At 45.8% G+C, this 12,376-nt stretch overlaps 1 protein-coding gene across 1 annotated transcript in view; it reads right to left on the bottom strand.

Moving 5' to 3' along the window:
- LOC147733195 (mucin-5AC-like) overlaps positions 1-12,376 on the bottom strand; it is a 231,555-nt gene that overhangs the window by 180,783 nt on the left and 38,396 nt on the right. The window contains exon 11 of the mRNA XM_086956006.1: positions 11,385-11,454. Within this exon, the coding sequence (XP_086812132.1) occupies positions 11,385-11,454 (70 nt within the window). The remainder of the gene's footprint in view (positions 1-11,384; positions 11,455-12,376) is intronic.

Below are 12,376 nucleotides of genomic sequence, written 5' to 3'. Positions count from 1 at the left end.
TACAATAAAAAATTACTCATCCACTCCCAAGATATCCCTTTTTTCGCGAGGTGGGTGGGAGATGATTGAAATAAACTATATAAGGGGCAGGTTTGATTTGATGGTCCTGTAACCCTTTTAGTACCAACATGTTTCCATCTACACTAATGGCTGAAAACGGTCTGCGACATTCATCAAGGTGGCTTTGTTTTTCTAATACTCCCCTGCTAACATCTCTTTTATGAAAATATATCAAGTCATGCACAATAAAATAATTTTTTAGGCATGACACAGGGAACAGAAGCATCATTGTATTGGGGATGTGGTTAGCTGGAGTGTTTTTAGCTATTCCTTTGAATGAGAGCTCCTTGTACATAAACGTTGATGGTTTAGGAGTGAGCTGACTGATGCGGTGTCACTAAAACTCACCAGAAGACTCCACATCACCACAGACAGGGAGCCCCAGTCCTGCGTTTTCATTTAATGACCTAACACAATTTCGGTTTTGCTATCCTATTTTACTGTAGTTGAACACGCAAGATATCTGAAAACAGTGATTTCTGTGTGAAGTTCCTATGAATGAAAGTGCCTCCTTTATTGTGACTCAACTATTTCTGCTCATGATGGTGCATCACATAACACTGGGGCACATTGCTGAAGACGTGTAGCCCAGGGAAAGGCGGCAGCCCAGGAGGCACGCTATAACCACTGACCCGATCAGCTGCGACCCTAGAATTTGCTGAGTAATGGGTGAAGGCGGGAGAGACCAGGCTCAGAATGCCAGATTACGCGCTTGTCACGTCACGTGATGTTGTTGCTAGGGACGCCTCCCTCCAAAAGTGAAACAGACTAGGACACTGTCAGGTCAGTGATCATCGAGGCCCTTCTCTCCTCCCTGTCAGTAGCTTGTGTGGTGTATTTGTGCCAGCTTGCTCACGCACACCCACCGCCTCGCGTTCTACCCTTCCAGCCAATGGGGTGCTAGGCCACGTGCGCACATTCAAACAGCGTTCTGGAAGGAGGCGGGCTGCAAGATTTGGCAGCACAAACAAACTAGATCATCTGAAAAGCAGCCGTTAGCGGGCGCCGGAGACTGTGCCAAGCCGTGCAGCGCCGTGGACAGGCTCAGACAGGATCCGATCTCCTCCATGCCGCGTGGAAACGCTGAGGCATAGCAATCATGGTGACCATGCCACAGCCCCCACACCATCAGCACTGAGTAGACACGACATCCCACGAGCTGCACCCTCAGTGCGGGCATGGCCCAGAGACCGTTACTCAGGTAAGAGTCTGCACCCACCAGAGGGGATCCGCGTGCATGGAGGTAGAGATCTGCACCATGTTTAGAGAGGAGTATCCAAAAACGAACACTCAGTTCCGTAAAAAAGGGAAATCTGCACATGCCTCTCTGAGTGAGTCGCTTTTGTCTCCTGACAGGCAGACTGGCCCAGGGCTCGGAGTCACAGGTGCCTCTGAGAGGAGGCCCAGGACGGATGCGTGCCATGCGCCTTCCTGTCAGAAACTGATCAATGCCAGTGAGACCTACGGTGGCTCTGGGGACCTAGATGGATTGGGAATGGTCGCCTTACAGATAATAATAGTGAAACGCGCCTTATTTTTATTAATAGTCTTTGCCGCCTAGAATGTAGCAATAGTTACTCGATATTTAGAAATAGTGATGAACACCGGAAACCGAATAAAAAGAGCAGGCGAAGAAAATATTCATGAGAGATAGTGGGCATTAAACCTTCATTTGTAATGGCGATGGATATCTAAAATTTAGTAATGGAAATGTACACGCACCATTAGTAATACCGAGGGAAACTTTTTTTATTTTTTATTAAATGAGTGTATATTACTTTAAATTTCTGGTACTGGCAATTACTATTTACTCATTGGCCAGTAGTTTGGCACTTATAGGACCAGTCATTTAGAGTTCTGGTATATCGCCCTATTGCTGGTATCTTTGGAAAGGTGTGCTTGGTCTGTCTAGGAAGAATGGTCGTATCAAGTCTGGCAGGTTGATATGTTGGAGCGATGACTCGCACTTCATTTTCAAGGAATGATGACCAAGAAAGATAATTTCCATGCCTAGCGTCTTAAATTGCTAGAAGAGTTGCCTAGGTTTGTGATTCGCATCTTGCACTTAAAACTCGGCTGCATAGATGACTGTGGCCTCCCTGTGACTGGTGACTTACCTGTTATCGTCTTTAAAACAAGCTAGCACAGCAGCAGGGGGAGGAGGGGAGCCTGTGCGATTCACTTGAGGGAGTGATAATTGCTACCATATGGCGTCGCACGCTCCCGCAAAGTGAATCGCCACACGTGCACGCGTTCCCTTCGAAGGCAATGAAACGTGTACAGGTTTTTGGCTGAAAAGCCGTACAGACAACAAAAAGGTATTTTTGCCTAAACAGCACCTAAGCAGCACCTGCGCGCTGCGTAGGCGAGACCTAAAAAGGGCACTTTCCTACACAACCCCACCAACCGAAAGACAATGAGACTAACCTTTCCCAAGAGAGTCCTCCTCTTTCCAAGTGGAAAAACCTGAAAAAGGCCATCTGCCTTCATGGTCAACCCAGGTCTGTGCTCCAACTGTAAAGTCCATTCCCTGTAGATAGATGGACCACCTCAACAGTTTGGGGTTTTCACCTTTCATTTGCATCAGTCATCCGAGAGGATGTTGTCCGTTTGTGCAAGGAAGTGAATACCAAATAGGTATGGTCTCAGCTACTTCAGGGGAAAAACTACAGCAAAGGCTTCCCTTTGAATGCTACTCCAATGCTGTTCCCTGGGAAGCAGCCTCCTGCTCATGAAAGCAATAAGATGGACATGGCCATCATCATTGGTCTAAGTTAGGACCACTACTATCCCATGCTTAGAGGCATTAGTCTGCACTACGAACTGCTTCAAATAATCTGGGGCTTTTAGAATGAGTAAAGGGCACAGTGCTTCCTTTAGAGTATTAAAAGCCTTCTGACAACTCACTGTCCAGTTTACGTTATTTGGTTGCTTCATGGATGTCAGCTCTGGGAGGGGTGCCACAATGGTACCATACCCCTTTCAAAACCTCCTGCAGTACACAGTCAAGCCAAAGAATGACGTTGCTTGAGTCTGCGTTGTTGGACCTACCCAGTCTATAACAGTTTGGACCTTGGGCTGTAAGGGTTGAATTTGGCCTCCTACGCAATCTGACACGTGCTTGACTTGATAGTAAGGTCTGCACTTTGCAGTGCATCAATGACCTTGCCAAGAGGAATCAGGTGATCCTGCCACATGAGGCTATAGACAGCAATATCATCAAGAAATGCTGCTCAAAAAACTCCAACCCAGCAAGGACTTTGTTCACCAACCTCTGGAAGGTGGCTGGGGCATTCTTTAATCCGAATGGCATTATAGTAAACTGGTAATCTCCACCTGGGTCGAGAATGCTGATTTCCTTTTTGCTCCTGGGGTCAGACCAATCTGCCAGTACCCTGATGTTAAATCAAGAGTACTGGGAAATTTGACTACCTCCAGCCTGTCAATTAATTAATCGTCTATTTGGATACGGTGTGCATCTGTCTTGGAGACAGCATTGAGGCCTCTGTAGTCCACACAAAACCTCAGCTCTGGCTTACCACCCTTAGAGTGAGGCTTGGGGATAAAGACCACTAGGCTAGTCCAGGGACTTTCAGAGGGCATAATCACCCCTAACGCCAGCATTTTGCTGACATCCTCTCTGATGCTTTTCTGAACTTTTCTGACTGTCTGTATATTTTGTTTTTGACAGGTGTGCTGTCTCCAGTGCACGCATCATGGGTACACCAGGATGTCTGACCAGGGATGAGGGTAAAGATCCCAGCATACTTCCTCAGAACATGTTTGCAGTGAGCTTGATGTTGGGCAGAGAGCGTGTCTGAATAGACAACTCCTTCAAATGACCCATCTTTAGGACTGAGGCAGATGAGGTCAGGTTAAGGCTCACTCTCTTGTTCCTGATCCTCACCAGTGACCATCAGCATGGCCACATCAGCCCTGTCATAGAAAGGTTTCAGGTGATTTACATGGATGACCCAGGGAAGGCTCATGCAAGTGCCTTGGTCAACCTGGTAGGTAACCTCCCCTTTCCTCTCTAGAATAGGGCAAGACCACTCCATTTGTCAAGGAGGGACCTAGGTGCCATAGGCTCCAACACCCATACCTTCTGCCCTTGTTGGAACTCCATAAGTGCAGCCTATTGGTCATACCAGAGCCTATGGAGCACTTTGCTTAACGCTGCCTTGTACATAAGGCAAAGCCCCTATCACCACTAAAACATCACTAAAAGTTATGTTGATGTGGTGATAGTTGCTTTTAAATATACCCCTGAGGTTTTACATATTGCCGTGGGGGCAGCTAATACAGGAACTGGAGACCCCTATTTGAATGCCAAGAAAATGTTAGAGATTTATTTTGGAAAGCAGGTTAACATAGTCATGCAGAAAAATAGGTTTTTATCCCCACGGCGTTAGAGGAGTCATGAAGCAGTGAAGCAATATGTGAGAAGTCTACAAGAGTTGGATGTTCAGTGTGACTTTGGGGAAATGACAGAACAAAGGATTCGAGATCAATTGACTGTACATTATAAAATTAATAAGATTCAAGAGAGGTTATGGGCTGCACGTAATTGAGTGGTACAGGATATCAGGTTTCCTTGGATAACCGCCTTGCAGGCCTCCCATAATATGGTATCCATCTTCAGAGATCATACATTTTTCCTAAAGTACGCCTCTATGGTGGAAGTCAGTAGTTCCCTGGTGTTCTAATCATCCAGCTCCCAGGCGTCTAGTCACCATGATATGTCTAACCCTCCATGGGTTTCGGTCTGAGTCTAGTGCAAATCGGGGAGTGGTCTGAGATGCCCGCGGTAAGTAGTGAGTGCCTTTTTACTGTCTCCCTGAAACCAGGGAGCTAAAAGATAGTCAAGTCTGGGCATAGAACCAGCAGCATACAAGGATAATCATTCGGTGCAATGTGTCTCTCACCAAATGTCCTGGAGTCCAATGGCCTCCAGGGACGTTTGTAGGCCTGTGTAGCCAGCCCATGCAGCAGCCTAATCATGTCCCATTGCAATGTAAGATTGAGATCTCACTGTATGATGGTTGCTGCCTGTGGTGCCGGAAGGATCCAGTCTCCCAGCTTCCGGAGCATTATGTTGCAATGGCCCTGTAGAAAGTACGAGGAAGTGATCACCAGTCACTCCCCATTCCAGTCACCTGGCATCATGATTTAGCAAACCTCCAAGGTCAATCCATGTGTTGTTAACCACCAGTTGAAGCTTCCCAGCAGTATGCCCACCTCTCCAGAACCGAAGGTGAACCTGGGTTGTGCCAGGACCCTGTGTCAGCCAATTCTTAGAAATGTACAGTTATTGCCCACCTGGTGAGTCTCTTGCAAAATGCCTACGTCTGGGTTGTGACAATATTGGAACCGGAAGCCCACCTCCATCTTGAATCTGTGGTTGAGCCTGTTCACATTCCAGGAGAGTATTTTGAGTCTCCCTTGTTATGTGCTATGTATCTTGTAGGTATCAAGGACCCCCTGATATGGATGCGACTCCTGGGTCAGGGACAACAATTTCTTGTAGGGATAAATACCCAGGCAGGCTAGAAAGTACAAGAGCTGGCTGACTATAGAGACAATATTAAAATAGCACAAATTATAAGATAAAAATGATTTAAGCAATGGACTGAAATGATATCAAAAAGATATACTTTAATATCAATATTAGAACCGACTTCTATGAAGTTACAGCACATGTCTGCAATTTAATTGCTAAAGATAGAGTCTTGTGTTTTGGATAACCGTGATAAAATGAACTATGTATGCTCTTTTCCAACTACTTTTCTAAATATGCTATGTATTATTACATTAGTCTGGCTGAGAAATTTGTAAATGTTTAATAATAAGTTTATTGTTTATAAGAAAGCAATGCATTGTGATTTTAAATTCATTCAAATATTATCATTGTATATTTTTTTGTTTAGAAAAACTGGCTGAACATCCGTTTCTGTCCTGACGAAGACAACCAAGTTTGTCGAAACGCGTTGACACACGATATACAGCCATATGTTATGAAAGAAAAAGAACTTCTTTTTAAAAAAAACTTTGTGAAGTCTTTTTGAGAACAAACAAATGAACTTCATGAAATAATATGTCTATTGTGTAATTTATTTATTTTTATGTATACGTCTATCTTATATTTATATTAAAGTATATCTTTTTGATATCATTTCAGTCTATTGCTTAAATCATTTTTATCTTATAATTTGTGCTATTTTAATATTGTCTCTATAGTCAGCCAGCTCTTGTACTTTCTAGCCTGCCTGGGTATTTATCCCTACAAGAAAATGTGCTATGTATCACCATCCCTTGTGTCCCAGTGGGCCCATAAGTGGTTGCGAGAGTGCCAGTGCCAGTTCCTTCATGTATGCCCCACATGTGGTAATGACAGTCCCCTAAAGACTTCCCCTCCCCACTACCTCAGGTTGCAAGTGTGGAACTACCCACCCACCTATGCCTGTGCTGTCTGTTCCCAACATCAAACCTGTTTAACTAGTTAAAAGTCTAGCAATCCTGGTCTCCCAATCAGGGGACAGGACGGGAATCCTGACTGCAGCAGTCCCAACTCCTATTTTACACTTGGCTCCTGTGGCTCAACATCAGGTTGAGCCGCCCCTATCTCACCTCTAGTCTCCCCATGTCCACTGGCGATCTTGCTGTCTGCTCTGTCGGGAAGGGTGTTTGTGGGCTCCCTCACCGCAGCCACCCAATGGGTGCAAACCCTCAAGTCTGTCTTATGCTTTCTCAGGAGCAGTGCAGAACCAGGATTTTTCACCATCCTGGATGTGCAGCTTCACTGGGAAAATCATTGAGTATTTCAGGTTGCATTTCCTGATGTCCTGCTTGATTCTATCAAATGAACGTCTCATCATTTACACCTCTTCAGAGTGAATGCAGAGAGCACAATGACCATGTGGTTCTCAAACAAAAGAAGGCCCTGTTACCTAGTCGCTCTCCAAACGGCATCCCGGTCCTTGAAGTTAAGGAATTGAGCAATGATTGGCTGTGGTTGTTTCCCCGGTTGGGGTGGCAGTCTGGGCACTCTATGGGATCAGAAAACTGCAAACTGTGGAGAGAAATCCCAGGTGCTCCCTCTGGTTTTTATGAAAGTCGCAATAGTTACTCACATCCGTTTCTTCTGCCTTTTCTGGTATTCCCACAAACCGTACATTGTTGCAATGAGACCTGCCCTCCATGTCTTCTGCCATGGCCTTCTGCCCTGGCATGTAGCCACTGAGTGGTCGCTTGACGGATATCGGCACCAATGGTCTTAATAGGGGTGTTATGGTGTTTCAGGTCACACTGCACTGTGGTCACATGATCAGCGATTTTTTCCCAGCAGCCCAAATTAGTGTGATGTCCACTGCATCAAGTTTGTCTCTAGGGCCACAACAATGGAGTTAGGCCCAGATCTCTTTACTGACATGAATGTATGACATTGTTCTGCATTCTGTCCATCAATTGTTCTTTTGCATTTGTCATCCTGAGTGGGATGGCATGCCCAGACGTGGGTCTCGTGCTATCCATGCCACTGGAGTCAAGCTATCATGGCTGATGAGGGCTGAAAGCGCGAAACCGGTCCGAGGACGCTTGTTTCCAGTCCACGGAGGACCAAGCCTGACAATTCGAGCTGGACTGTTCCCATTGGGCGCAGGGTCAAGACTGATTTGCATATGGCTGTGTCCCAACTGGAATGGCATGGTGAGCAAAAAAATATGGATTTAGGCCCAGATCTCTGTACTGGGGTGAATATATGACATTGTTCTGCATTCTGAGCATCAATTGTTCCTTTGCACGTGTCACGCCGAGTGGGACGGGTATGCCCAGACGTGAGTCCCATGCTCTCCATGCCAATGGAGTCAAGCTATCCTGGCTGATAAGGGCTGAAAGCCCGAAACAGGTCCTACGATGCTTGTTTCCAGTCCAGGAATGACCTGGCCTGGCAGTTCAGGTTGTACTTCTCCCATTGGGGGCAGGGTCAAGACTGATTTGCATATGGCTGGGTTCCAACTGGAATGGCCTGGTGAGCAAAAAAACAATGGATTTAGGCCCAGATCTCTGTACTGGAGTGAATGTATAACATTGTTCTGCATTCTGTACATAAATTGTTCTTTTGCATTTGTCACCCCGAGTGGGACGGGTATGCCCAGACATAGGTCCCGTGCTCTCCATGCCAATGGAGTCAAGTCATCCTGTCTGATAAGGGTTGAAAGCCTGAAACTGGTGCTAGGATGCTTGTTTCCAGTCCAGGGAGGACCTAGTCTGGCAGTTCGGACTGGACTGTTCCCATTGGGCGCAGGGTCAAGACTGATTTGCATATGGCTGGGTCCCAACTGGAATGGCATGGTGAGCAAAGAAACAATGGATTTAGGCCCAGATCTCTGTACTGGGGTGAATGTATGACATTGTTCTGCATACTGTCCATCTTGCATTTCCCCCAGTTGGGGTGGCACTCTGGGCACTCTGTGGGATCAGATTACTGCAAACTGTGGAGAGTATTCCCAGGTGCTCACTCTGGTTTTTATGAAAGTCGTAATAAAGTTACTCACATCCGTTTCTTTTGCCTTTTCAGGCATTCCCACAAACCGTTTATTGTTGCAATGAGACCTACCCTCCGTGTCTTCTGCCCTGTCATGGAGCCACAGGGTGGTCGCTTGTAGTTTATGGATATTAGGAGCAATGGTCTTAATGGGAGCGTTATGGTGTTTCAGGTCGTACTCCACTGTGGTCGCATGATCAGCGATCTTTTCCATGTTAGCCCAAATGAGTGTGATGTCCACTGCATCAATTTTGTCTCAAAAGCCACCCTGATGCAATTGGTAGGACCCTTGTCCCTAGCATCATTTACCTCCATCACAGCCGGAGAGCACTCTCCATCTGCGCCCTCTTATACCCCGGAACAAATGCTTATCCAGGCAATTAGCCTGATGGGTCTTGAAGCCCTTGTCTCGTATCATGAGGCCTTCTGTCTGCGTTCCTTCGCTGCCTCTGGAGCACAAGATAACAGGACTGGGTCAGGTCCATTTTAAATCCCAGGGCTCGATTCCCACAATCTAGAAGAGGATGGAAGGCTAGAAGGCTGATGTACCCCCTAACATTCCAATAGTCGTTGGGCCAGTTGGCAGGCCGTAGAAACAGGGCAGCAGAGCGCATGGTGGTGAGGTCCCTTCTGGACCCAGATGGCTGTAGGGTCAATGAAGTGCTTCAGTGGAGTCCACAACACTCCCAAGTAGGTTCAGGGCACCCGCTTTGGCCCAGATCAGGCAGGCAGCAGCGAGGGCATCCGGGGTAGGCCTGGGTCTGAGGACTGTTTACTGCACCTGCGGCCAAAGTGGTAGAGGCCCTGTATAGGCCCAAGTAAGTGCAGGGCCGATGTGCCACAGAGCAATACCCTGGCAGCACTTCCTGGGGACTCCAGGTGGTCTTACTGTGATCCTCCCAGGTCAGCAGCAGTGAAGGGAGAGGCCACCGGACCCACGCCATGTGGACCGAGGGTCAGAAGGCGACACGTCTGGCCTCGATCAGCAGTTGGAGTGCAGTTTGGCCGCCATCTTGACCTTCATCGACCTCTTCACATTCAATGGTAGAGAATAGTGTTACAGTGCCCCCTGGACTGCAAGCCCCGTCAGCAGCCTCTTATTTCATTTGAGTGTAGTGGGCAAAGAGCACAGCCCCTGGGAGTGGTGGATAGTCATCACGGCAGAGTGTCACCAGAGCAGGAGACAAGTCAGGCTCCATGTTCTTTGGCCTCTGCTGTATGTGTTGCTGCAATTGGTACAATTGTAGCAAATCATAACCTCAACTTGAAAAATGTATGGCCTTGACTTTAAACATCGTATCCAATGACATGGAGAAGAGTGACAACTATTTGGCGTTCCAACTTAAAGTTAAAGTCATAATCCATGGATTTTGATTACTAGGCACAACAAAATGTTCAATTTGTCTGAAACTTTCTATCAAGAAAGATGTAAAATATATCTCCAATTCCATTTCTAGATTGTGGGTGTTTGTACTGTAGTGCTTGGTCCTTTTTCAGAATATGGGGCAGAAATTAGGAATTTCATGATTCAAATCATTAATCACAGGCGTCAATTACTGTGGATTTGGCAGTGCTGGAGTACACCACTAATTTTAAATTCTAACTCTTTTCCAAACATCCTTCTTACCACTGGGTTAGGGGGTTTATCAGGTGAGTGTGCCAGTCCCAATCGAGCAGTGCTCATATATAGTATAGGTGATTCTTTCCAAATACTGATCTGGAGAACCCAACGAAGGGCATTGAATATCCCATTTCAGGTATCCTCATTACTTGAAGGCATCACTGAAATTAGAGTGACGTATTTTTGATGACAAACACAAAAGGAGGGCAGAGGAGATTTAGAGACCAGAGGGTATGAACTAGCAACTCGTAACTCATTCACACAAACAAATAACCTGGTCTAACACTGAGAGCAAGACAGAAACCTAGAATATCAAAACAGTATTCCGAAGAGCTTGTCCCGATTAGAGTGACAGTTGTAGCACGCACCGTGATTTGCTGTCACGGTGCGAGGAGAATCCCTAAGATGAAGCATGCTGCCTCTGGTGGGTGAAGGATTCTGTCCTAATAAAGGAATAGTCCTTGAACCCCTTCCATGCTCATGACGAACCCCAGCCGTCATGCACTACGGTGCTCGTGTGCTGATGACGGCTGGGGTTCGTCACGGCCCGCCCCTGTTCGTGCTGTTTACAGCACACCAGGGGAATCGCGGCCGCATCGAAGGGGTTAATATTGTAGGTTTCCAGCTTGCTCTCAGCGTTAGGCCCGGGTATTTTGTTGAGTGAATGAAGTATTTTTGATGCCCAGGCTTTGCAACCACAAGTACACTCGGTGGAAGAAGTAAGGAAACACATTTTGAGCTGCATGACGAGTGTTAATCCTGAGATGCTCTTAAAAGGGCAAAAATGAATACATGAACACATTTTCTCAAAGATTTCACAATATTTCAACATTTATCACCATGTATATTCTGCCCTCCCTGCCAATGGCTTCACTAGAGAAGTTGACTGACCCAAGGAAATCTGGACTAAGTAAGGTTCAGACAGTCAGTCGTCTGCTAATCTTCTCTTTGCTGAGGCTGGCTGGACCAAACACTGACTCGCAGAGATCTAAACAATTCTCTCCACTTCTCGACAGAGCAGCCTACAGCTGACTCCAGGTGTAAGGAGATGTGTACACAGTTGACCCCTGCTGCATTGGTTAGCAACCTACAGCCCTACATCAGTTGGTCATGTGGTACCACTGAGCTATGACACTCTGTTTTCATGTTGTATAAACCTACCTGCAACGACGGGTGTCTGCATTTGAGTTCTATTCAGAGATATAATGCCTTTTGAATCAATATCGATGACCTGGCGGGAATAATGAGAAATGTGCATTAGTTCACATTAGTAAGGCTAGAAGAGCATATACCTACATTGTTAAAAACGTAATATATTCATATGTACATACGAAAATGTGTATGTATGCTCCAGGAGTTGTAAGATAAAGATTCGTGACTATATAAGTGTGGATAGCAAGGGTGGTCTCTCATCCAGGAGGTGTAAAATGAATGGATGTCGGCTAATGTTTGGATAACTTTGCATATATATTTATCTTCTACTGGTCATTGGATTTTTGGTACATCTAAAGTTAGGACTATGACAGGGGTTCAAACAAACTGGTCCACTTTCAAGGCATTCTAAAATATATGAAGACAATCATACACATGTAAGTTAAAAATGGCAGTCCCACTGAGAGCATTGTGGGATACATACATAAAACAATGCCAAGTACTGCATGTAACAACACCAGTGTTTCACTTAAATAGACTAAGAAAGTTATTGCATAGCACAGAGAAATGCATGTACATGGAAAGTCTACGACAAACACTTTTCTAAATTACCTGAAGAATATTAAATGAAAATCAATAATTGAAAGGGTAATTGTAAAACTTAGATATGTATTCATATATTTGCCGAACATAGCACTACAACTCTGCAGGTAATATAGCTTTTAATATATAACATTACTATTGTGGAATGAGTGTGATGATCTGGAGACAGTACATTTCAGGTAGTTTTGATCGTGGCCGATCGTAGCTGAGAAGGGAAGAAGGTAGCAGGGCAAGATGCTCATGGTCCTTCTCTAATAATGGACCAACTTTCTCTCTCTCCTTACCTGTGGTTCAGCCTGGCTACTGGGGCTACCAGTTGTAAGCCTGCAGCCCACAAGGAGTTGGTTTGTTCCTCTCACACATGTAAATGGGTAAGCATTCAATTGCACACACCTGCC

This window comes from Lissotriton vulgaris, chromosome 2_1 (genome assembly GCF_964263255.1).
Source record: "Lissotriton vulgaris chromosome 2_1, aLisVul1.2, whole genome shotgun sequence".
Taxonomy (NCBI): domain Eukaryota; kingdom Metazoa; phylum Chordata; class Amphibia; order Caudata; family Salamandridae; genus Lissotriton; species Lissotriton vulgaris.
This window is presented reverse-complemented; position numbering and strand designations above follow the sequence as displayed.